The sequence below is a fragment of the Sparus aurata genome, chromosome 20, assembly GCF_900880675.1.
Source record: "Sparus aurata chromosome 20, fSpaAur1.1, whole genome shotgun sequence".
Taxonomy (NCBI): domain Eukaryota; kingdom Metazoa; phylum Chordata; class Actinopteri; order Spariformes; family Sparidae; genus Sparus; species Sparus aurata.
In genome coordinates, this window is record NC_044206.1 from 25,926,046 (window position 1) to 25,952,202 (window position 26,157).

A 26,157-nucleotide genomic window follows, 5' to 3' on the forward strand; every position below is an offset into this window, starting at 1 on the left:
AAGCAGAGGAACGGCTGCAACTCTGCAGTTAAACCTCGGTGTTGTGTTTGCAGCCGGTGTGCAGGATGTCCGTGTTGCATTAGTGATCACATGATGAGTCTCTCTGACCAATCAGTTATCTGCAGTGTTTTTCACTCCACCAGGATGTGATCAGATAGAATCCACTGCTCCAAGTGAGGCGAGCTGTGCCGTACCCTTCAGTGGAAATACAGGTTCAGACGTCTGTCTGTTTGCTGGGAGGCACAATGATGTTTGTCTCTTAACCTCTGTGGTTATCTTTACACAAAGAAGAAATTATAGTTGGCAGTGTGAGATGCAAAGTGTAAAAACCTTTGTAAACTTCTGGAATGACGTCGACCGTTCAGGTGCATTCAGGTCCTGTTTGGTCTGTTGGGTCTCTTTTTATTTTCAAAGAAGAGGTTCATGTCTTAATTAGGTTCAGTTTGTTAAACGAACGCTTTGTTTCAGGCCAGGTTAAACATATTTGGCCCGTTAAGTATCCGGTGCCACAAGCAACACAAACTCCAAAACCTTTGCACGAAGCAACACAATAAAAATAAAATAAACTCCTGCTGGAGAGACGCAGCCTTCTAAATGACTTCTGACCAGTAAGAGAGAAATTAAATCTGATGTTGTTACTTATTCCCCAAAATGAAATGGAAATATATATTTCTTGGTGATTAACTTAAGCTTTTAAGGCTTACTTGAAAAATGCTGAATAAATAAAAATGCCAAGAATGATTAAATCAGTTTATAAATCTCTGGAACACAAACTGCCTTCTGGGAGAAAAGAAGTCATTGCTTTTGTTTGTTTGTGTGCGTGCAGGTGACGGTCCACAACCCGGAGAACCAGAGCTACTTGATCGCATACAAAGACTCGTCACTCATCATCTCCTCTGCAAAGTAAGCAAACGCACACACACACACACACACACACACACACACACGTACACACACACTCACACACACACACACACACACACACACACAGAGAGGCCGGCTGCAGCAGCAGGAGGGGTGAAGCAGGTCAGCCGCCTGATGTAAATAACTTGATTAAATCTAATGACGGCAGCGAGTGAACAGAGAGCAGAAGCCAGAGTCTGAACACCAGAACGCAGAGAGAGGAAGGAAACACAAGAAAACAGAAAAAGGGAAAGAAAAAGAGTGACAGTATAACATACAGGACACACAGCATGTGTGAGGGAGACACTCAAGAGAGGACTGAAAGAAGTTTGTCTATTAGAAGGAAGCTACAACTTAGACTAGAACAGAAATGTGCATTATTCCCTGTTATTTTCTGTCTATTCTCCATGAGGTCCATTAGTGGACAAAACTAATTAAATAAAACCCAAATTGCAGAAGCCAGAATTATTCTTACAGATGAAACTGCCTGTCAATGAAAATGTTTGGCTCCCGCTTAGACACAGATGAAGAGAGACAATAAGCAAAAGGACTTAAGTGTGTGTGTGTGTGTGTGTGTGTGTGTGTGTGTGTGTGTGTGTGTGTGTGTGTGTGTGTGTGTGTGTGTGTGTGTTGCCTAAATGGGTGGTTGTTGTGGGATTATTGAATTAGTCCTGCAGACAGCTGAAACAGTCAGAGAGGCAGAGGGGTGAGTTTGGGTTTAAACAATGAGGGCAACGTGTTCGGTGACAGAGAAAGAAAACGGAGGAGACAAAGTGAAGTCAGAGGGAAGAAGAGAGGAGGGAAAAAACTGCAAAAATGATGGGAAATGAAGAGGAAGTAGCAGAGAGAGAAGTCCTGAGGTGAAAGAATACACAGCCTCAGTGTGTGTGTGAGGGTGTGTGGAGTTTAGGTGACAGTGCTCGCTCGCTCACCCGGAGGTTTTGGGGGTTAATCGAGTTAGCAGAGAGGACAGCTGAATGTTCAGACTGAGGCCTGTGTCACCCACTGAAACAGCAGCTCTTTGTTGACCCATCTGGCCTTCATCCTCATCTTCACCACCACCACCACCCTCACCGCAGACCTTCACATGGGGATGAAGGTCCGGTCACACAGAGGGTGATGGAGGTGGAGTGAGAGGATCCAGTAATTCAGCACTTCGCTGTACCTTTCAAGGCTGATATTTATATTTGTTTTTTTTAACATACAGCACATAAACAAACAAGTCATCAACTCCAGTGGGTTCGTACAATTTGGCAACAAAGACCTGTAGGAGTGGGACTCTGTACTGTTGAGTAATGAGCCTCCTGGTGGTCAGAATGTAATGAAGACGCTGCCTCAGAGAGAGTTCAACTCTCTAACAACATCACGTAATTCAGACATGAATGTAGACCACAAAACAAGAGTAACAGCATCCATGTTTACCCCAGAGAGCAACTGAAGACTGACTACAGGTCACAAAAAAACACATTTCTTATTTACTGTAGTTCAGATCAAGACTTTATGGTCATTTACTATCAAATCAGATTCGAACAAATACACTGAAACTGTGTGTGTCTGAAACACTTCAGTGAAAAGACACACACAAAACAGAGAGCAAGGTCAGGTCATTTCCACACACACACACACACACACACACACACTCAGACATCTGCTGATGCTCTGCCAACAGCGAGGTCCTCGGGGTCAGAAGGCAAAGGCCACTGCTGTGACTGACAGGATGTCACCACCAGGAAATTAAACAACAAAACCCTGATAATAATACACATAATAACCATCAGGCAGACTGAGTCAGAGTGACACTCTCTCTCTCTTACACACACACACAGTATATAGACACACAGTGTACAGCACAGATGTCGAGCTGAGTCACTAAGTGTTTCTACATTTGAATGTGTTGTCAGTGTTCAGCATCTATAGATGAACATCTTTTAATTCAGTGTTTTCAAGTATTTCCTTAAAAAGCCCTTTTGACTATCATGAAGTGACAAGATGAAGAAAAGAGGAAGGAAAAGGAAGAAAACCTGATAAAAGTTGGTTCTGTTATTATGAATTCATCATTGCAGCTTCAAGACTACCCATCAATCAAACTGAAGTGTGTGTGTGTGTGTGTGTGTGTGTGTGTGTGTGTGTGTTTGTATTTCTATTCTGGTGGGGTCCATGACCTGACAAATGACTCACACCGTGGGGTCCAGTTTTTGCCGTGGGGACCGAGCGCTGGTCCCCACGGGCACGAGCATTGCAATCAATAGAAAACAGCCTGCTGATATGCCTGGTGCAGTTTTCTTTAAAAAAAAAAAGTGGACCCCATGCAGTCGATTTTCACAACTTTGTGTGTGCCCTAGTGGTCATAGGGGGTACTGCGGTGTGTGAGATTCCACCGTGGGGTCATATTCCTGACTCCACCGTGGGGTCTGACAAAGTGTGTAACTGTGTACATCATGTAAACTTAATATCTTATGAATATTATTACAGTTTGTTCATTTTAATATGACCAGAATTATATATTAACAAATTAAATTTCCTAAAATCAAAACGTGAGTCCATTTAATTGTTAAACATTCTTTTAAAGTGGTTTTATTCTTTGGAAGAAACTGATGACATATTTGTTGGCCTGAAGTACACAAAAAATATTATTAAAATATGATTTGTAAATAAGTAAAAGGTCTGTTTCTGTATTGGTAAAACTGGCCTAAAGTAACAATTAACAAGAGTGAAAACACTGAGGAGGAAAGAGAAGAAATGTGAGGAACGCATCAGCAGTAAAGAGATTTCAGCCACAACCACCATGAACCTATGGACTAGATTTGTTTTTTTCTGTTATAATTGAAACATTACCTTTGCTGGTGTCCAAGTATGTAGAATGTGTAAATTTGTGTTTAATTGCTGCTCTGCTATCAATGGTAATGTTTGAAGTCTGTTATAACATACAAGATATGTATAAAACATCATATACCAACATTGACTGATATGAAAAAAGAACTACTGATAAAATGTGCTGCTATATCACCCAGCTCTAATACATAGTAAACAGAGTCCAAAGGAGATCAAAGTGGTTCAAGTTGAGACATCTGAGGGAAGAGATAATGGCCAGATATAGACCAGCAATGGTACACTGAACCCAGCAAGAGACACAAATGCTTTTCAGTATTTGGATGACAATTTTTTTAATCTTGAATGCAATGATCACATCCAAAGCCCAACAAACCTTTAAGGGAGAGACTTCAATCACAGATATGGGTTAATGCTATGAAAGAGGAAATGGGTCCACTCAGGGAGAATGTGTCATGGTCTGGCTCTGCGTCCCTCGGTTGCCCTTCTCCATCAGTTCACTAGATATCCTGAGACATTGTCCCTGTTTGTTTAGTTTGGACTTAGTGGGATAAGTTTTATTTGAGTTGTATCTTTGGAAGTAGTCAATCTTTGTTTTCACTTTGGTCTAAGCTCACGCAGCCTATACATTATTAGTCTCAGTGTTGAGAATTGCGTTGTCTGTTTGTTTCTGTGTCCCTCCTCTGTGTTTCCCTCCAGACCTGTCCTGCATCCGCTTTGTCAACCCAGCCCTGTGTTTTCCCCAGCCAGTCAGTTCCTTTCCTGTTCCACTGCTTCATCACCATATTCCCCTCACCAGAGTTTCCCACCCATCTCTCAACCTGCACCTCATCCCCTTGTTAGTTCAGTTTGTACTTAAGTCCTGTTTTTAAATTCAGTCTTGTTGGATCATCTGTTCTGCATTATTCTGCTTGCCTGCACTCCTGAGTCCTGTTCCTGAGTTGAACGAATAAAGATTCATTCTTCAGTTCTTGTTGCCTGCCATCTGCTTTAGGGTCCACCTGCTGCACTCCACCATTATAGAATGAGACATTCACTATAAACCCAAGTTTAAACTGAGGTTAAAAACTGACTGGAGGGTGAAAATTCACAACTGAAGCTTATAGCAAGTATATACAGTCATAAAAAAACTATTATACACTTCTATGCACTCTATATACTGTATTACCTGTACCTGCTGTAGTTATTTTAGGTTGTGCTAATTTTAACTACTTTAATATACTGCTAGTTAGTTTAATCTACAGTAATGTATCAAACTCTAAAAGATCATCATATGTTTGTAGCATCACTGTCCTGAGTCAGCAAGCTCAGAAACAGTCCTGTGCCTCTACAAACTGAGGCTACAGTTAGCAATGTGCTGATATTCATACAAGTTGAGGCTACAGTTAGCAGAGTGCTGATATTCATACAGACTGAGGCTACAGTTAGCAGAGTGTTGATATTCATACAGACTGAGGCTACAGTTAGCAATGTGCTGATATAAACTAGTTAGTAGTGTGCTGATATTCATACAAGCTGAGGCTACAGTTAGCAGAGTGCTGATATTCATACAGACTGAGGCTACAGTTAGCAGAGTGTTGATATTCATACAGACTGAGGCTACAGTTAGCAATGTGCTGATATAAACTAGTTAGTAGTGTGCTGATATTCATACAAGCTGAGGCTACAGTTAGCAGAGTGCTCATATTCATACAGACTGAGGCTACAGTTAGCAGAGTGTTGATATTCATACAGACTGAGGCTACAGTTAGAAATGTGCTGATATAAACTAGTTAGTAGTGTGCTGATATTCATACAAGCTGAGGCTACAGTTAGCAGAGTGCTCATATTCATACAGACTGAGGCTACAGTTAGCAGAGTGTTGATATTCATACAGACTGAGGCTACAGTTAGCAGAGTGTTGATATTCATACAGACTGAGGCTACAGTTAGCAGAGTGTTGATATTCATACAGACTGAGGCTACAGTTAGCAATGTGCTGATATGAACTAGTAAGTAGTGTGCTGATATTCATACAAGCTGAGGCTACAGTTAGCAGAGTGCTCATATTCATACAGACTGAGGCTACAGTTAGCAGAGTGCTCATATTCATACAGACTGAGGCTACAGTTAGCAGAGTGTTGATATTCATACAGACTGAGGCTACAGTTAGCAGAGTGTTGATATTCATACAAGCTGAGGCTACAGTTAGCAGAGTGCTCATATTCATACAGACTGAGGCTACAGTTAGCAGAGTGCTCATATTCATACAGACTGAGGCTACAGTTAGCAATGTGCTGATATTCATACAGACTGAGGCTACAGTTAGCAATGTGCTGATATAAACTAGTTAGTAGTGTGCTGATATTCATACAAGCTGAGGCTACAGTTAGCAATGTGCTGATATAAACTAGTTAGTAGTGTGCTGATATTCATACAAGCTGAGGCTACAGTTAGCAATGTGCTGATATAAACTAGTTAGTAGTGTGCTGATATTCATACAAGCTGAGGCTACAGTTAGCAGAGTGCTCATATTCATACAGACTGAGGCTACAGTTAGCAGAGTGTTGATATTCATACAGACTGAGGCTACAGTTAGCAATGTGCTGATATGAACTAGTAAGTAGTGTGCTGATATTCATACAAGCTGAGGCTACAGTTAGCAGAGTGCTCATATTCATACAGACTGAGGCTACAGTTAGCAGAGTGCTCATATTCATACAGACTGAGGCTACAGTTAGCAGAGTGTTGATATTCATACAGACTGAGGCTACAGTTAGCAATGTGCTGATATAAACTAGTTAGTAGTGTGCTGATATTCATACAAGCTGAGGCTACAGTTAGCAGAGTGCTCATATTCATACAGACTGAGGCTACAGTTAGCAATGTGCTGATATAAACTAGTTAGTAGTGTGCTGATATTCATACAAGCTGAGGCTACAGTTAGCAGAGTGCTCATATTCATACAGACTGAGGCTACAGATAGCAATGTGCTGATATTCATACAGACTGAGGCTACAGTTAGCAATGTGCTGATATAAACTAGTTAGTAGTGTGCTGATATTCATACAAGCTGAGGCTACAGTTAGCAGAGTGCTCATATTCATACAGACTGAGGCTACAGTTAGCAGTTTGCTGATATTCATACAGACTGAGGCTACAGTTAGCAATGTGCTGATATAAACTAGTTAGTAGTGTGCTGATATTCATACAAGCTGAGGCTACAGTTAGCAGAGTGCTCATATTCATACAGACTGAGGCTACAGTTAGCAGAGTGCTCATATTCATACAGACTGAGGCTACAGTTAGCAGTTTGCTGATATTCATACAGACTGAGGCTACAGTTAGCAGAGTGTTGATATTCATAGAAAAGGAGTCTACAGTCAGTGTAGAAGTACATCTGGGTTGTGTTTTGGTCTAACAAAGAGCGATACACTAATTTTCTGGGAGTCGAAGACACTGTACGCAGTTGCATTGTATTTTGCAAGCAGAATTGGCGGAAACCACACAGATTGTATGTAGTGTCAGCCTGTACAACTCTTTGAGGATAAGCAAAGTGGAATCAGTGGCTGTATGTAATTGTTTCATAGAAAATTGCTATTTCTTATGCTAATGCTGTTTCTAATCGAACTTTATGCAGGGTTTTTTTGTTAATACCATCATCTTCTGCATTATTGACTCGAATATCTGGATGTCCGAGAATTTCCCGCAGCTAAATATTGATAAGATTGAGGTAATCATTATTGGCCCTAGCATAGCTAATCCTCATACCTCAAAACATCTGTCCCAAATTATAGCCTTAAACTGCAAACATCTTGGGGTCACCTTTGATAACCACCTAAACTTGAAAAAGCATGTTAACACAGTTGTCCAGTTGTGTTGTTGTTCAAAGATCAGTTCAATTGTACCCAGTAGAAATCGGGAGACATGTTTTTATTTACTCTTGTTTGGACTATTGTAACTCTCTCTGCCCGTCTGAGCCCACAGAGTCTATAAACATTACAGGTTATCCAAAATGCAGCAGTCAGACTCATAACTGAAACCAAAAAAGAGGGAACATTACCCCATTATTTTATCTTCTCTTTGTCTTGTGAAGCACTGTAACTTTGTTGTGAAAGGTGCTCTATAAATAAAGCATATTATTATTTTTTATTATCAATGTAACTAATACTCCAGCTGTCTTTTGAATTATTGGTTCAAGTATACATGTTCTGTTCTCATGTACTAGTTATATGAATTATTACTAGTAATTTACTAGTAGTAAGAACTACATATATATTCTAATAAAATAAAATAAAATAAATGTAATATATATTTATAAAAGTTTTAAAATATTTTTCTGTTGGATGCACTATTATTTTGGTGAAACATGAGTTCAGCAATGCAATGATAAAATCTCTGCACTGAATCAAAGGTGAAGGAGGAAACACATTTCCTGAAATTTGTGGACCCCACCACCTCTGCTCTGCCAGAGAAGGTTTGGAGAGAATATCTTTGCTTGAGCCACCTGGCTGCTGCCACCTCCACCTGCCCATCCCCCACCACATTCCACTCATGCAGCTTCAAAGCTGACCGTCAGTTGAACCCAATTAAGAGTGGGCGGAGCTTCTCACAGCAGCAGCACTTGACCAAGGCAAAACCAGCAGCACAGACAGACGGAGGCGACGGATGGAAGAAGGAGAAATTAAAGAAAAGTAAGTACTTAAAACTGTTTTAGTAATTATTAATGAAACTAATCATTGTTGCTAACATGTTTGCAGCCAAACGCTCACTCAATTTTATATTAAGATGGTTTGCTAATGCTAACATGACCTAGCTTTTTACAGGCATGGACTTGTCTTTTTGCCATTTTAGTTAATTTTACTTGGTTGAACTCAGATACTTTGTTAAGGTTACTGTACTATTGAGGGTGTGAGAGGAAAGAGGAAAGTATAATGAGCATTTTTAACGTGCTACAGCCATCAGTAGCTAGCGTTAGCGTTAGCGTCCAGTGCTGTGAAAAAGGTGCTCGAACAATTACCTCGTTGAACTACAGGCGTAACGTTAAATGCTTTTCACACCTAAATAAGCAGCAGCTGAGTTGTGGTTAGAACATATGATATATATATATATATATATTAGAAAATAATTAATTCTCTTCCTGTTCGTCTAAGTGCTACACCTCAGTAATCCTGTCACTGTAAATGCGTGTGTGCATGCTGCAGATCGCTAACAGATTGCTCGTTTTTATAATGATGATTTTTCTAATTATTTACGATAAAAAAAAAAGCTTTGGTGTCCTATCTGGCTGTTATCTGGTGGCGGGTGTTTGTGTCGAGCAGCAGCGCAGCAATACAGAAGCGAAGGAGATTTTCCTCTCTGAGCTGAAAGTGTCTGCATGCAATAAACAGCTAAATATTCAGCGGTGGAAACCGACTTATTCAGTCTTCTACAGGCTGCTTCTTGTTAGTTTAAGTTTCAGTCGGGCTTTGGTTGCAGTTATTGTAAATCCTGGGATGATCTCTCTCTCATCCTGCCTCTCCAGGCAGTGCCTTCTGTCACATGTAAGACACATGTTAGAAACTCGGTTACCTTTTCACATGTAAGACACAGGTTAGAAACCTGGTTATCTGTTTACATGTAGACACATCAGAGTTCTGCAGGGGGAACCTAGCTGCTGCTGCTGCAAAATATATATAGCGGAAACACTGGATGTTCTGTTTACTAACACATAACCAGGTTAACTGTAGAGTAGCTGGTCACCCCTCAAATAATAGATATGTTTATTATATGTATAAAAGTGATGCATTTCTAGGTATATGTTACAGATAATAACTGTGTTGCTTTTAACCTCTTGCAGACAGAGAACACGATTCACCAGACTGAATGCACGTTTACAGTGCCTGAGAGAGCATCACGATAAATGCTTATCCAGGCACATGGAGCGAGAAAAACAACAAACACAGGTAATGATGATGGGGCTCTGATTTTGAAATGTGAGTCAATATCCATACATTCAAAAATCTGATTTTATACAAAGACCTTGGTCTGTCTTTTCAAAGTGACCTCTTACACATTATGTTTTAGTTTTCGATAAAGAAAAGATGCTACTAAGAGTGTACTGCTGTGGCCCTTCAGGTCTTTGTGAACCTCATATTCTGGAGAAATGCTAATAAATGTGTCTGCCTGTGGTGTTTAGCCCTCAGGAGGACCAAACCAAGAGGGGAAGAGCTCATCACTACCAGAACTTCCATCTGAGCCATTTGCAGATTCCAAGAGTTTGGTAAGTGGCAAACAAGCACTTTTAGGTTGTTCCATGTGACAGCCCCCTAATAGTTTACTTCACCCTGTTGAATTACTTGTTGTGAGCAAGCTGCAGGCTGGCACCAGACCTAAAACTACATGTGGAAAACACTGTCTACCAGTCTGCAGTCCCTCACATTTTACTTTGCTATTGGTACCTATAGGAAAGTCTACTGCATGTGGAACTACATGCTTGTACTGTATCTATTCCTCATATTTTATTACCTGCAGCTCCTTAGCTTTTTCATAATGTGCAGGTTCGTGTCAGAGTGAGTTAAGTTGTCATTGTTCCAAAACACGCTGCGTTGTTAGCATGTACATTTACTCCACAAGTGTTCATTTGCACAGGTTGATCTTAAAGGGCTAGTTCTGTTTTTTTTTTTAGGTGTGGTTGTATAAGGTACATGTCCCGAGTATGGAGAAGCAGGCAGTTGTACCTGTATGCTGAGCAATGTACTGCTGTGGACGGGGCCAACAACAAAACATGTTTTAGCCACCTAGATAAAGGCCCACTTAGAAAAAAATATATATATATCAGTCTAAGTGTACGCTATATTAATAACACTTTCACCACTTTACTTTTGCCGTTACACAGCCCTTTTAATCTATTGGCACTACATTTCTCAACTGCTGAACGTATGTATTAGTAAGAGCAGCTGATCTGCGGCGAATACAGTGCCTGACATAGGTGTGTGTAGTAATACGGAAATTCAGCAGTTGAGAAATTATAAATGTTCTTAATAAAGCACACACTTAAACTGATATACTTTTTTAGGAGGCCTTTTAGGCATTTAGGTGTTTAAAATACATTTTGCTGTCAGCCCTGTCCATCGCTCAGCATATGTGTCGGTACAGCTGTCTGCTTCATCACACTGGAGACATGCGGACTGATATCTACTACAACTACGGATAAGTACCTCTTACAACCGCACTTAAAAAACCCAACTATCCCTTTAAAACATAAGCAAATACGGATTGATTTGTCATTGTAGGGAATAGGTAATCTTTCCACAAATCCTGTGGAAGTTACAAATCATGTTTCACATTCTTTTTCAATCTGCCGTAACTGCAGTAACTACTTCTTGTCAGTGCTTTACACTGTTTGCTTTTTTCCCCATAGGATATAAGCCAAGATTCTGAGAGCAACACGGAGATATTGACTCCTGAAAGTTCACACTCCGGTGTTGCTGAAGACCCAGATGTTCCACCCCTGAGAAGAACAGACAGCATACTGGTAAGTTTGCATGATGAAAACTAGTTTAACTTTTACAAGAGAAAATTAGAATAAAGGATCATTCTGGTGATTTTCTATGTTTTTCTTCTTCTCAACAAATCTTCATGTTGGATCCACACCAAAAGTTAACTGATCTACTAACAAGTCTTGTTTGTGTATCCAAAGGCTGATATATCTTATTCCTCTGTGGCATAGACCAAAATCTATTGAAACATATTGAGATTTGTTGACAAAAAGAAAAACATAGAAAATTGCCAGCTAAGTCCTTTAACATTAATTCCAAGTAGTAGTTCCTTTAGGTAAATAAAATAGTCAGCAGGTAACGTACCCATGTAGGCGTGGTGCTGCGATTTTGTCAGGTTTGTCCCAACAGTGTTTCCCACAGGATTGAGTGAGACTGTTGTGGGACCCCGGACCCTCAAGGGAGGTCCAGGGGCCTGCTCCAGAGTAAAATGTTTCTATATGTTTAAGTTAAATGCATCAATTTGATGCACTTATAGAGCAAAATTAAGAGGCTAAATCTATGAAGAACTTTGTGCTATAGAAAACAATTTAATCATAAACACACTGGTTGTATTTGAATGGTGACGACATGACAACTACTATAGCTATTTTCTGACAAATGTTTGTGTTCAGTAAGTTTATGTCTGCTGAAAACAGGATGAGCTGCAATGATTCATCGAGTAGTCAACTGACAGACAACCAATCAAACTCTTTTGACAACCAAATGTTTTAAGGAGAAATGCCAAAATGTATTTGTTGCAGCTTCTCAGATATGATGATTTTAAGCTTTTTTTGTCATACATGATATTAGGCTGAATATATTTGGGATTTTGGACTGTTGATCATACACAATATGACAAAAACATTCCAGGCAATGTCAACTTTGAAGAGAAAGTGACATAATTGACTAAACGACACTTAATAACCATCATCAGTATTCATTAATGTTAATGACAGTGTCATGCCAGTCTTATGAGTCCCAGTTTAAATTAAGTGTTACCATTAATGTTTCTTGCAGATAATGTAGTTATATGTCTTGTACATTTCATTTCCAGATAACCAAAGAATACCTGGAATCGATCGCCAAGGTGTCTAGTGGATCAGAATCCTCTATAAATGTCATTGATTCAACATGTGGAAGCAGTTCAGAGGGCTCTTACGATCTCACAAGCAATGCTCCAATGGTGAAACTGAAGAAACAGAAGACATTACAGAGGACTTCTAAAAGAAAGACATTGTCCTGTATTTCTTCAGATGAAGACAACTGGGGAGCAGAAAGTGGAAACATTGATACCACGAAGATGGGAAAGGTGAAAAAAAAGAAGACATCACACAGGACTTCTCGACGAAAGACATGGCCCGGTACTTCTTCAGGTGAAGAAAGTGAAAACACTAATAACACAAACATGGGAAAGGTGAAGAAACAGAAGACATCACAGAGGACTTCCCGGAGAAAGACATGGCCCGGTACTTCACTACAGGGTCATAGTCTCAAGAAGATTGCAGATATTGTTCAGTGTGTAGAGGAGATGACAGAGTCTGACAACAAGGAATTTCTGAAGAATCTGGAGAGGAGCGGTCGTTGTGAGAAAAAGTGGGATGTGTGTGTGTTATCACGTGCCCTAAAAACTCTCAAAGAGCCGACACGGAGCCTGGACCAAATCCAAATTGATCCCGATGGTAAAGAACATACACACACACACAAAATATTTTCTTTCTTTCAGAGTAAATGTCTTTTTTCATGTCATATTTGTTTTTGTTATCCCTGCTTTTCAGAGGAAGTGCTGGAAGCTGTGGACAGTGATCTCTCACAGACCGAGGCAGACTCATCGTTCTGCTCTTCATTACCAGGTGGGTTACTGTTTTAGTTACGTGTGGTCACCATTACACATGTCTGACTGTAGTGGACTGGACTCCATACATAGCAACTACCATATGTGTGGTGCAGCAGTTCAGTTCTGGTGCTGAGTGCTGAAATCTTCACATGTCCACCCACATTTGATTGACAGCCCAATTTGCATACTGTGAGGTGATTAGGTTTTGGTTAGTTTAAGTACAGTGGTTGATTTGTAATAGGTGACAATAGAGTGCTTGGAATACTTGCAGAACATAATAATACACCATGTTCTGTATTGCTTCCACCATTTTTCACATTTCCCCATGTTAGCTTGCCTGATATTCTATAGGGACAACCTACGTCTTTTTGATTTTATTATCCATGTATTGTTCTGATAGAACCATCAAGATACAAAAGAGTACAGTGGACCTCTGTTGCGCCTGGCAGTGTTGAGCCTGCTGCCACAGGTATCAGCCTGTCCATTACATGTTTCACACAGAACAGCTAAACAGGCACAATTAAAACAGCTCTGATTGGCAGCTTTCATATCTCATATGATGCTTTTGTTTAAGTATCACTTTTATTATCCGAGAAAGACACTGTGTGTACATGACCCAACAAGATAAAATATTTACTAATGTTTTTTATTCATTTTAGGACATTTAAGGATTATTGATGTACAGCACTTCCCTCCCAATTAAGTGATAGTGTAGTGTTTAAGATTTCTCCTTTCCCCCTGAGAGACTGGGGTCTGCTTCCTGGTCTGACCTCCTTCAGACCAGATGTGTTTGTCATTTTGGATAAAAGCAACTGCCAAATTAATGAAATTGTATAAAAAAAATATGATACACTGCACTGTTAAAATTATTAGATTTTGTTTTTCGGTCTTGCTATAGATGGCTTTCACTCAAACAGGTGTGTTGCCAGTTAGCTGTCAGTTTATTGCATTAATATGCTTATCATTCATTATGTTAACAGGATCCTCTAGATCTAAGGAAAGACAGCGACCTGAGTCTGACAGTGGTAACCCTCAAACAGGTAATTCTAAATGCAGTGGAATATGTAGACATTAGTTTAACTTATTTTTGTTAGAAATGTTTGCAGTACTTTAAACATTGTTTGCTTTAATGTTATAAACATGTAGTTAGTGTAATGATACTACCCCACCAGTCTTTATACTGAAGCAAATAAATATACAAATAACGGTTACAAAGCAGCTAATAAGTGAATTTATTTTATAGATATTTTCATAATTCATTATTTTAACAGGACCCTCAACATGGAAGAGAAAACAGGAAACTGTTGAGTCTGACAGTGGAGACCTTAAAACAGGTAATTCACATTAAGAGCACATCTTAATATTGGTTAGTTACCTGTTTTTGCAAAAAGGGTAGAATTAAAAGAATCATGTGGTACCAATGTAATGTTTTACCTTGTCATGTTTATGGCTCTATTGGTCTTTAATTCTTGATTACAACTAAATTTAATCTGTTACTCATCTGTGTAATGCCTTATGCTTTCTAGCCTGATTGAAATTATCTCGGTGACTGACTTCATCTAGACACTGAGTGTAGAGAGTCTCAATAAGAGGTGTTATTTCTCACTGAGACTCTCTAAAATCTGCACCTACAGGTAACAGCAGGTTTTTAGAGTCTTAGTAGGAGATAACATCTTTGTACTCATAGCAGGAGATAACCTGGTTACTAAAGTGCTGTCTAAAGATAGTCAGTGGTTGTACTTGTGCTATGTATTTTCTGTTGTCAGTCACTAAGTGTAGACAGCTCGACACTAGCTTTTAATCCTTGAGATCCCCAGTTTATTCCAACAATGTGAAATATATATATATATATATATCAGGTCAGTTAATACAACAGATGCTGTCAAAAAAAAAGGGTAACCATACCGTTTTTTGACTTGGTGTCAGGATATCACCTTTCAGGACATTGCATGATGAAATTACACATCTGGTCAAATGAATTAGGCAGATTGGTCACTGAATAATCATTTACATCGCTATACACCCCTGATTGTCTTTCTCTTTTTTCTGTCTCTCTTAGAAAACGCAAAGAGGAGGAGTTGGTCATTTGTGGAGGTACACGCTGTTGAAAAGACACTAATGAACTTCATAAACTCTGGTAAAGTACCTGGAAAGTCAGAGTGTATTGCCTGTATTATGGCATCACCGGAAGCACTTAAACAAAGAAGCTGGACGGCGGTAAAGTTCTACGTTAAAAATCGTATCACTGCCATTCAGCGTAAAAGTGCAGGAACAATTGACTGAATGTGTGTTGACAGATGATGCCCGTTGCACTAGTTGTTCTTAAAATGGTTTGATTTCATTTGATAAATATGTAGTTAGCTTGACTGTTATTCTGTTGAGAAGATGCTGGTGGCCTTCATAGAATCTGGTTAAGTACCAGGAAAGTCAGACTGTGTTATCATTGTTTTAAGGGTACTCACACTGAGCTGTGACTTGAGTCGAGTTGGTATGCTGTGAGTGATTTTACATTACACCACATGGTTCAGTAAAGTAAGTTGTTTACCTTTTGGAGGCGGGCTGGCCGTCTGCAGCTCAGACATTTCTGTGTCCGTTTCTGTTTGTAAAATTCGTATTATAGGAAGTCAGACTGTGTTGTCTGTATTAAGGATTCACCAGAAACACTTAAAACAAAGAAGCTAGTTAGAGCTAAAGTTCTATGTTAAAAATTGTATTACTGCCATTCAGCGGGAAAGTGGAAGATACATGTTGATACATGTGATGCTCTTTGCACTTGTGACTGGGGATTAATGTTTAACTGCAACTAACGATTATTTTCATTATCGATTAATCTGTTGTTTATGTTCTCGATTAATTGATTAGTTGTAAAGTCTAGAAAATGTCCTCAAATGTCTTGTTTGGGCCACAACCCAAAGAAACAGGACTGAAGAAACCAGAAAATGTCACTTTCTGGTTTCCCATGTAAGAAGCTGGACTTGTTTTTCCTTTAAAAAAAAATACTCAAACTGATAAATTGTCAAGATAGTTGCAGATTAATTTGATAGTTGACAAATAATTGATCGTTTCAGCTATAAAAAAAAATGCACAGGCCATTCTAAATAAAGGTTGTGTAAAAATAAGAGCCTTGTCTCTCCCTTTTGTACAGTAGGTCAAGGTTTTTTCCCCACCAGATGCATTTAGGAAGCAAACATTGTATCTTATCATCATATTCAGTAGAAAGTCAGTGTTTTGTATCTTTTGTAAGGCAGGTCTGCAGTTTTTCATACCAATTGGAGATAATTTGACAAACCAGTATTCTATTATTAAATAATTTTATTTGCAACAGCTGTTCAATCATAGCAAGTAAAAGAGCAGTATATATATATATATAAGTGAAATCATCTTTTGGCCATTGAAATAATCTTAAATGTGGATGGTAGTGTGTTGTGTAAATGAATCTTATGCTGTTAAATGTGTGCTACATTGATAACATCTTTAATGTTGAACCAGTATGACCAGGTGGAGCAATAAGCCTAATTTCTAAAGAAGACAGGCACATAATCCATCATGTTTATCAACTGTTTCATCATGTGTTTGCCCAACAATTATATTTTAGAATCAGAATGTAGGTCTGGTCTATATTTGAAAAAAAATCTGGCATCTGACAGTCTGAATCATTAGATCCAATGTTTATTTAATGTAATATTAAGGTTTCAGTCCAACATTAGCTAGATCAAATGCCTGTCATCAATTGTGCTGCACCTAACAGTGGAGTTGATTGTTTGCCAATACACACACCATGACCGGTCCCCAGCAGGGCCAAAAGTCAGGTTTAAAATTTTTGAGGGAGTTTTTGATGTTTCAAGTGATATTCATGTTTACAAAAAAATATAATGATTTTAGCAGTTAAAACCATGTCTCTAGACCCTTCAGAAAGGGTGGATCCCACCAGGCTGCTCCCAGTCATTCTCACTCCCAGGGTCTCACGGTGTAGCAAAAACGGGTAAGCGTGTGTGTGTGTGTGTGTGTGTGTGTGTGTGAGTGTGCGTGTGTGTGTGTGTGTGTGTGTGGACATATCTTTCCCTGAATGCTGCTCTGTTTTATGATGGAGTAGAAAAGGAAAGAGGAGAGTGGAGTTGAGATGGATCCAGATGACATCTGGATGTAAATCCAGTGTTTCGTTGGTGACGAACGAGCGACTATAAATTGTTTTTATTTTTCCTCTGATAAGACAAAGTCGGTGACTCGACAAAAGAAGGTATGATGATTAAAATGAAACAAATGAATCACTCCCACACTCAGTCTGTCTTAGTTCTGGTACATTTGTTCACAGTGTTTTGTTCTATGTAACCTCCTTCTGGTCTCCCTCAAACTACTTTCCTCGTATATTTTATTGCCTTCATCACACACATACAGACACACAGACATAAGACCCAAGTGTTGTTATTACACTCAGCAGTACACAACATTTAATTCAGTTGGGCTTCCCTCCAAAGTCGAGTCGGGCAGTTTGCATTTAATTGGAAGAGGGAGCCTGGAATGAAGCGTGTTTCTGTGGGAAACACAATCAAAGATCTGTTAAAGTTCTTCAGATCCTCCATCTTGTTTTTCATGTTGAAGGCGTACATCTCTTCGATCCAAACGCACTGGAAACATTTTGATAGAGAAAGTTGTTTGTAACCTGGACTCTCCTCCGTTCTGCTCTCCGTCAGGGCGCTGAACAGGTGTGAGGCCATGATCCAGCGTTACAGCAGGGAGCTGAACTCAGACTGGGCCATGGTGGGGAAGGCAGTGGAGGACTGCATGAGGGCCATTATAGGAGTCCTGCTGAACCTGACGCATGATAACGGTACGCACACGCACACACACACACACACAGACACACACACACACACACACACACACACACACACACACACACTATAAAAAGGTTCCATCTTTTGAGTGGATTGTTGAATTATTCACAGCTGACATTAGCTCGATCACAGTGTGTTCTCATATATTTCCGTGTGTGTGTGTGTGCAGAGTGGGGCAGCACGAAGACGGGAGAACAGCAGGATTTAATCATGACGGCTCTGAACTGTGTTCTCAAAGTCCCTCAGTATCTTCCACAAGAGCAGAGGTTCGACATCCGAGTACTGGTGAGTATCACACACACACACACACGCTTACACACTGTTAGAGAGTTTAATCCACAAATACTGACTCTGGGAAAAATATATTAATATACAAATAAATCAGCAAATAGACCTGAAAGATCAGCATTAATACATTGCTACAGGTGTCACTTGTAATCATTGTGGAGCTTGTAATGACATGAAGTTTGTGGTCATGAAGTTCCTGATGGAGTATGACATCATTCACAATTTAAAGGTGAAACTGTGAATGAATATCTGGAAAAAAGGCAGAAAACTTCTTGAAAGCCGACAGATACGAGGTGGCAGGTGTTGGATTAATAACTGACTGTGTGTGTGTGTGTGTGTGTTTGTGTGTGGTGTTCAGGGTCTGGGCCTGCTCATCAACCTGGTGGAGTACAGTGCCAGGAACAAGTACTGCCTGATGGAGATGGAGATGGAGGGAGGTCAGGGTCCCTGCAACTCCACCGTCCTGCTGAGCCCGCAGCACCAGGACATCACCAGCAACGGCCCGCTGAGCGCCATCGCTGCACTCGTACAGGTGAGTGTGTGTGTGTGTGTGTGTGTGTGTGTTTGCCGGCTCAACCTGAGTCGATACGCAGCAGGTGTGCTGTGTGAAAAGTATTTCAAGTCGATCTCATTTAGATTTTTCACTGTAAATGAGTAGTTGTTATCCGCGGTGCTCACGGTTTGTCTTGTGTGTTGTGTTCTGTGCTGCTGTGGCAACTCACTTTCTCATGAGCACCATTAAAGCTTCATTTAAATCGAATCATCCAGTGTAATCAGATTTGGCTGATGCTCTTATCCAGACTGACTTCAGTGAGGTCAACAGCAGCCTGATGACACACACACACACACACACACACACACACACACACACACACAGAGTAACAAGATGTAAGAAACGAGAGTGGAGGGGATACAACAATGTTAGAGCTGCACGGTTAATCAAAACATTGTGTACTGGCTGCTGTGGATGCCAGTCAATATCTGTGACACGTCCCTGGACACTGACTGGCATTTACATTAGCCAGTAGTGCTGTTTGTTACACCCCCTAGCTAAACGGCTAATCAAGCTAACTTGCTAAAGTCAGCTATTGTTACAGATAGCAGAAGCTAGCGGTTGAAGTACAACGATCTGTCCATCAAGAAAGTCCAAATGTTGGGTCATCAGAATAGTTTGAAAGATGCTGTAATTAAAAACTGCTCACCTGCTACACTGACTTTCCCACCTTCCTCCTCCTCAGCTGTTCCTCCAGCGTGAGCGGGCCGCCATCCTGGCTGAGGCGCAGACCGATGACCTCATCAAGGAAACGCCGAAGCCCGCGGACCAGAGCGGGCAGTGGCAGGAGTCGGGCGGGGAGATCCAGTGGGTCGCTAACGACAACGCCCCAGAGAAACAGGACGACATCAAGAAGAAGGAGAAGGAGGAGGAGGACGAGGAGCTGGACCTCAACAAAGGTACAAGCACAGAATAGATGTAGATGTTCTGTGAAGATCTGAGACACAGAACACGATTTGAAAATGTTTGTTCCTCCTCATCATCATCATCGTTATCGTCTCCATCTTCCTCTCAGCTCTGCAGCATGCAGGGAAGCACATGGAGGACAGCATCGTGGCCTCCTACACAGCACTGCTGCTGGGCTGCCTGTGTCAGGGGAGCCCTGTGAGTGACACACACACACACACACACACACACACACACACACACACACACACACACACACAAAGATGCTGTTAGGCTGGTTTTGGACTTACTGTAGATAATAAACACATCAAGACCTGATTATGATTGGATGTTCAGTTTTCTGATTCCTTATTTTAATATTCTGTGATCTTCTGTCTCTTTCTCTCTTCCTCTCTGTGTCTTTGTCCACCAGTTGAATGTGACTACTGTGAGGGACAACCTGCCAAAAGGAGATTTCTCCATCATGACAGAAATGCTGAAAAAGTTCCTCAACTTCATGAACCTCACTGTGAGTCTGCCGAAGTGTAAACCGAATGTTTGTGTATGAATGAAATACATCGTGGTCGCTTCAACGTCACCACGTCTGAGCTTCACACTGCACTCTACTGCACACACTTCACTATGAACGCATTTGTAGAGTTTAAGACTCGTTCTTGCAGCAGTCTATTATATTAGTACAGTAGAGCTGCACAATATGGTCAAAAATTAACGTGATTTTGATTAAAATACACTTTTCTATCAGTCTCGGCCAAACAAACATGTTTTATTACATCTGGAGAAGAAGCTTTGTAGACCAGAGCTTCTCTGCAGCACAGCAACACTTCATTAAACTCTGTTCTGTGACACATTTTACCTAAAGTATCTGTAGTTCTTCTGTTGTGGATATTGCGCTCAGCCATGTTGCCATTTCAGTAATTTTCCGATTGGTTGTGCAGCCGTATGGTTTGATGAAGGACTTGAGTCACAGTGAGACGATCAAACTCGTGTCCTCAACACACATTAGTTTGTGTGACAGTTGCCTTTTTGTGAGTGTAAGTTTGCGTGTGCGTGTATGAATGAGCTCGTTGTGTGCATAAGTGTGTGTGTGTGTGTGTGTGTGTGTGTGTGTGTGGTAACTGACCTCTGCTCTCTCTCTCTGCAGTGTGACGTCGGCACCACAGGACAGAAGTCCATCTCCCGGATCATTGACTATCTGGAGCACTGCTAGAGAGAAGCCTGTCTCTCACTCACACACACACACACACACACACACACACACACACACACACACACACACACACACACCGCGACCATCTCCTTCATCTTCATCATCACCTCTGGTTAAGTTCACTGCTGGAAACATCTTCTTCTCCTCTCCGTGTCGGGACCAGACGTCCTCCTCACCCTCCAGTTAAAGGAGCTTTCCACTGTTTTATGTTTTTGTTCCAGCAGCGGAAACTCCAACACTTTTACCTTTAACAGACTTTTGACAAACTTAACTTTATGACATAGAGATGTGTGACACCACTGCCCCAGCTGTGATCAGATTTTATTTTACTTTTATTTAAGAACAGTCCCAGTCAGTATTTAGATGTTTTTCCACCGTTTCTGTTCTATAAAAGTCGCTCAGAACGATGTTTTATCTCAGTTTTTGTTCTTGATACACTTCCTTTGAAGTTTCCTCACAGTTCAGCTCCTCTCTCCTGCTCGCTCCGCTCTCTCGGGGTAAGACCCGGCTTTCTTATCGATCACTGTCAGATTGGAGTGGAGCTGCCGTTTTCTCCAGCCTGTCATCAAAGCGCGGCACCCCGGCGCTCTGCCTTTGGAGCTGATAATCACCAAAACAACTCGGATGGTTAGGAAAAAAAACAACCACCGACCAGAATAATTGCTTTACACGCTGCGTTCTTCTTCTTCTCTTTGCGCTACTTTGACCTCTCAACTCTTGACTCTGTAGATAAATCAAAAGTATTGATCTCTTCTGGCCCAAGAACACAGAAACAGCCAGAATTGAGACCTTGAATTGCAGGCTATTGTGAAGTTGAGGTGGTATTTTAAGGTAGTTACCTTTCAAACGTTCCCATCTGGCCTGTTTTTAGGGACCAGGAATTTTCTCTCTTTGCAGGCAGGAGCTGCTCTTCCCCCTTCAACCTGTTCAGCAAACCGGCCGATTTTAAATTGGTTGTTCTTCTCATGCCGTTATCGACACAGGTCCTTCTCCCAGCATGCCCGGCACTCTCGTCAGTTAGCGGCGAACAGAACACCTGAGACCGAAACAAAATGACCCTCCAGGTCGTTCAAACTCTCTGGAAAACTTTAAACCACTACCCTAACCCCCAAAAGTAGAAAGTTTTTCCTTTTAAAAATCGATCGTCCTCTCACTCGGCATCAAAGCTTCGTGTCTCGGCAGGACCTGAGCCCTCCGGACCAGAACCTGTCCTTCAATTTACCGCCCGCGTCTTCGCTGGCCGCTCGCTGAAGAGCCTTCAATTACAGCACAAAGGCAGCCGATACTCCAGCCTGAGAGGTGAAGTCGAGCTGCTTTGCTTTTGTTTGAACTGAACCACCAGCAGAGAGGCTTTCAACGATCCAGCTGATGCTTTCTGCCTCCTGTTCGGTTGGTTTTGGACCGAGAGACTTCAGCCGTTGCTGTTGAATCCCAAAGTCCTCCGTTTGTATGCAGACCTCATGTAAAAATGATCCTCTGATCCCTTTGACAAGGTCAGATCTAATCTGTCCAACATATTACAGGAAGACATGTATTTTACTTTTACATGATGTTGGAGATTTTAAATTTGTAATAATTTGAGAGTTTCCTTTGTCTTTCTCCTGGCGATCAGGTCCATCAGTCCAAAAATGCTAATCAAATATGAATTTAAATCCTTTCCCTTCCTTCATCTAATATGAATGGAATACATCAATAAATAGTATTTTTCCTCTTTCAGAATAACACTTAAATACTTGGAAAGTGATAACGAATGTTCTCTGCTCCATCGTGTTGACTGTGCTGAAGACGAGCTGTTGAGGTGAAACGCAGAGAAATGATGTAAGAGAAATAAAAAGAAACATTTTGATTTTCGTAACACGAAAACCTTTGAAAATAATTCACGGCACTTAACGTTTACGATCCCACAATTCACTTTCCAAACGAAGGACAGAAAAGATGTATTGTGATGTTTTTTTTCCCCCGAACATGTTTTTCATTAGCTTTGTCTGAGCTGAGTCACATTTTTAAAGCCTTTTGTTTGAAGTAATCATTTTTTTGTTCCTTTTATCTCCAAAGTGTTTCGCTGTCAGGGCAGGAAAAAAAAAACAAAACGGGTGTTTGTTTCTCTGTTACCTCAGAAAGGCTGTAGTTATTTCATTTGTGTTTTTCCTGAAGGATCCCGGGTGCAGCAGATTTCATTTTCTGTTTCGATTTGATGTTCAGATTTGGAAAATTAAGACATAATTGTATTTCTCTCTCCCATTACTGACAAGTTCTGTGAAGTTCATCCGTTGTTAAAGTTTGAAACGTGTCATCAAGCATGTTCATCACACACACACACACACACACACACACACACACACACACACACACACACACACAGTTTAACCCTCACACTCCTTTTTTTTGTTAAGTTTACAAGAGCTTTATTCACAGACGTCTGGAAGAATGAATGGAATAGCTTTTTGTACATAGTCCTTGTACATAGATTGATTTCCTCGCGTAGGAGGAGAGGCTGATGGGTATAATGGGGTGCGGGTGGGACTGTGGGTGGAGTTCGTGGGTGGGGGTGGGAGGGTTAAATTTAAATTTAGACCGGTAGACTCTACTTTTCTGAATCTGACTCTATTTTTCATTTTCTAAAGCCTTTTCTCCCAGTCGTGTTGTTGTTTTGGACAGACAGACAGAGAGCTTCTTAACAAGCCAACTGCAGGAAAACTTGATCTTTGTACCAATTTGCAGACTGATGTCTTTGGTTACCTGTACATAATTTTAAAATAATAAAAATTGCTACTTTCAGTACTCCCTGCTCCGTCTTTTCTTTTCTTCCTGTACTCCCAACAGTCGCTGATGAATCCTCACAGCAGAGAAACGCTTTGGAAAGAGGAAATCTGGTTTCAAACTTTTTTGCAGAGATTCAAACTCACTGCAGCGTCACTGATCAGAAGGAAACACAACATGTTGCATAGTAATATAAGACATTTATGGCAGAACACAGTTAACCTCAGCTACAGTGTCAGGCACCATCAAACGGTGCGTTACAAAGTGAGAATTCAGTGTCTCGACTGGAGGAAACAAATAATTACAATCTTGTAGAAAAATAGAAAAAGTCTCATTTTTAAAAGTTCACTGAGTTATTGAGCGTCACTTGGTCCCGCTGCTTCTCTCCCACATGTCCTCGTTATAACTCCTCTCCTCCTCCTCCTCCTCTGTGCGCGCCGCCGGGACACTGCTGCTCTTCCCGGAGTGAAAGTCCCTGACTGGCCCCGATGGCTCCCCTGCCGGGACTGTGGTCCCCTGTGAGGGCGGAGTGGCCCCCGGGGGCCGCGGTGCGCGGGTCGGTACCGAGGCTTCGCAGGGCCCCTCCTGGAGCAGCTCGCTGAGGGTGGCGATGTAAATCTGCGCCATTTGGAGCGTCTCAGATTTGGAGAGCTTCTTGTCGCTCTCCAGGTTGGGGATGACGCTCCGGAGCCGGTCGAAGGCGACGTTCAGCCCCAGCATCCTCCTCCGCTCCCGGGCGTTGGCCGCGAGGCGTCGCCGTCTCTGCGCCCGCTCCAGGGCGCACTTGTCCGGCTGGAGGTAGTGCAGCGCGCCGCCGGTGGGGCCCAGCCGGAGCTCCACGATGGCGCACGGAGAGTCTCGGTGGTCGCAGCCGCGCCTGGAGCGCTCTGCCCCCTGCCGCTCCTGCGCGCCTCTCCGCTGCAGCAGAGCGTGGATGTCAGCGTGGAGAGCCACCGGGGCCGCGGGGCCGGCTCCCCCCTCCGGGTCCACCGAGATGAAGGGCGCAAAGAGGCTTTTACTCGGCGGCATGGCGCTTCTTCTTCTTCTTCCTCCTCAGAGCGGAAAGTTTACTGAGAAGTTCAACAAAATAACACGCGTTCAACTTTCTCCACTTTGATGCGTGAATTTATGGAGGTGGGAGCCGCGGGGGCGCGCAGTGCGTGCTCCGGGGGCGTGGAGAGGGTCGTGTGCTGCTTAATGAACAGAGCCAAAGTCCGCTGCAGGAGGTCCATTAACCAAGTTCATCAAAAGAGGATTAGAAGCGTCTGAGTGCGCTGCTGTGGACCCGATACACGGAGGCGGCCAAGCAGAAGAGCAGCACGGCCGAGGAGGGGAGGAAGGAAGGAGAGAGGAGAGGAAGGAGGAGAGGTGGAGGAGTGATGGTGGAGGAGTGATGGTCACTATAAAGGAAAGTAAATCATAACCTGCTCCTGCTCCAGAGGAAGTCCAGTCTGATTAAAGTTCAGCTCTTTCATAATAAAACGTTTGTTTGGACTGAAACCTTTCAGCAGATCCCTGAAGAACAAACTGATGTTAGATGATATTTTAACGCTGCATATTAATGAGTTAAGTGGCACCAAAAAAAAAAGTTTCTGTTCCAATTAAAGTTTATTAAACTGGCTTCAGACCAGAGGAACACGTGCAAATGTCATAATAACATTAATAAACAATATAATAAGATAAAAATTCAATTTCAGCACATAGGAAGTTTTGAGGCGTGTGTAGAAAAAACGATGTGATTTTATTCCAACTGTACAAAGTTTTTATTGTAATGATGCGTCATTATTAAGATGTAATCTGGAAATTAAAGGATAAGTTCACCTGCTTTTCTACCATCATGGAGGGAGGAGAGGATGAGTGGGTTTATGAGTCCACAGAACAGTTCTGGAGCTTCACAGTAAAACAGAGTTGGAGACTTGATTTAAAACAGAGAAACAACCAGAACATTAAATAAAATGTCTCCACACATCCACATTTATCGTTATGCTCAGCTAAAGGCGTTAGCTCGACCGCTCATCAGGGTGTGAATAATGTTTTTACAAATTAATTAAGGTAACTTCACCTGACTGTCCATCAGCCTGGAGGTGAGGAGTAGATCCAGTCTCTCTCCAGGTCATCACTCCACTCTTCTGACATCTGACATTTTATTTTGAAAGGATTAAAGGATTGATGGATAACAGATTTTAACCAATAACGAAAAGTTAATTCAAGATTAACTTTCACAGAGGTGACAGGTTGTAAAGTGCCTCACATGTAAATGTTAAAACAGAACAAACAATCAAAACATAAGCAGCAAAATAGTTGTTTTTAATGGATAAATGTGTAAATGTTTGATCTTTAAAAATCACTTTTTGGGCTTTTTTTTGTTATTTGACATTTTTTTTTATCCGTGGCTTGAAGAAAAAGTGTTCACGTCTTTATATCTCATTTAATTCTGTGTTTTAGCAGCTTGGAGGGAGATTTTACAGTTAAAATGTTCCTACTATGTTATATTTAAACCTAATATATATAAGAAAATAAAATAAAACTCCATTATGGATTTT

The 26,157-nt window shown here is 41.3% G+C and overlaps 3 protein-coding genes across 6 annotated transcripts in view; 2 read left to right on the forward strand and 1 right to left on the reverse strand.

Annotated features, from left to right (window-relative positions):
- The window catches only part of LOC115571088 (wings apart-like protein homolog), a 41,627-nt gene extending 17,992 nt beyond the window's left edge, over positions 1-23,635 (forward strand). The window contains exons 13-21 of one of the 3 annotated variants that reach the window (XM_030400150.1): positions 827-903; positions 17,757-17,893; positions 18,070-18,185; positions 18,547-18,720; positions 19,427-19,640; positions 19,757-19,845; positions 20,060-20,155; positions 20,789-20,874; positions 20,905-23,635. In XM_030400150.1, coding sequence (XP_030256010.1) covers positions 827-903; positions 17,757-17,893; positions 18,070-18,185; positions 18,547-18,720; positions 19,427-19,640; positions 19,757-19,845; positions 20,060-20,155; positions 20,789-20,854 — 969 coding nt within the window. In that variant the 3' untranslated portion in view covers positions 20,855-20,874; positions 20,905-23,635. Of the gene's footprint in view, positions 1-826; positions 904-17,756; positions 17,894-18,069; positions 18,186-18,546; positions 18,721-19,426; positions 19,641-19,756; positions 19,846-20,059; positions 20,156-20,788 lie in introns of all 3 variants that reach the window. The other 2 variants (XM_030400151.1, XM_030400149.1) reach the window with 2 other exon arrangements.
- Positions 8,055-16,184, forward strand: LOC115571089 (uncharacterized). Of its 2 annotated transcripts, XM_030400153.1 has the most exons (9): positions 8,055-8,405; positions 9,551-9,656; positions 9,890-9,973; positions 11,114-11,227; positions 12,286-12,910; positions 13,007-13,081; positions 14,046-14,105; positions 14,337-14,399; positions 15,125-16,184. In XM_030400153.1, exons 1-9 carry the CDS (start codon positions 8,380-8,382, stop codon positions 15,346-15,348), a joined length of 1,377 nt encoding a protein of 458 aa, XP_030256013.1. In that variant the 5' UTR covers positions 8,055-8,379; the 3' UTR covers positions 15,349-16,184. The 2 variants fall into 2 exon arrangements, with proteins under 2 accessions (XP_030256013.1, XP_030256012.1); XM_030400152.1 differs by lacking the exon at positions 8,055-8,405 and having other exon boundaries at positions 8,845-9,656.
- Positions 23,636-23,794: 159 nt separating the features above from the next.
- Positions 23,795-25,052, reverse strand: atoh1c (atonal bHLH transcription factor 1c). The gene has a single exon (XM_030400154.1). The coding sequence runs from the start codon at positions 24,641-24,643 to the stop codon at positions 23,978-23,980; it is 666 nt and encodes a 221-aa protein (XP_030256014.1). The 5' UTR covers positions 24,644-25,052; the 3' UTR covers positions 23,795-23,977.
- Positions 25,053-26,157: the final 1,105 nt, after the last annotated feature.

What these genes read in the sequence shown, in the direction of transcription:
- atoh1c (XM_030400154.1), bottom strand. Translation starts at nt 24,643, where the DNA reads ATGCCGCCGAGTAAAAGCCTCTTTGCGCCCTTCATCTCGGTGGACCCG.
- LOC115571089 (XM_030400152.1), top strand. Translation starts at nt 9,510, where the DNA reads ATGTTACAGATAATAACTGTGTTGCTTTTAACCTCTTGCAGACAGAGA. An exon ending in GAAGAACAGACAGCATACTG is followed by an intron (nt 11,228 to 12,285) that starts GTAAGTTTGCAT and finishes TTTCATTTCCAG; the next exon opens with ATAACCAAAGAATACCTGGA. An exon ending in CAGTGGTAACCCTCAAACAG is followed by an intron (nt 14,106 to 14,336) that starts GTAATTCTAAAT and finishes TTATTTTAACAG; the next exon opens with GACCCTCAACATGGAAGAGA.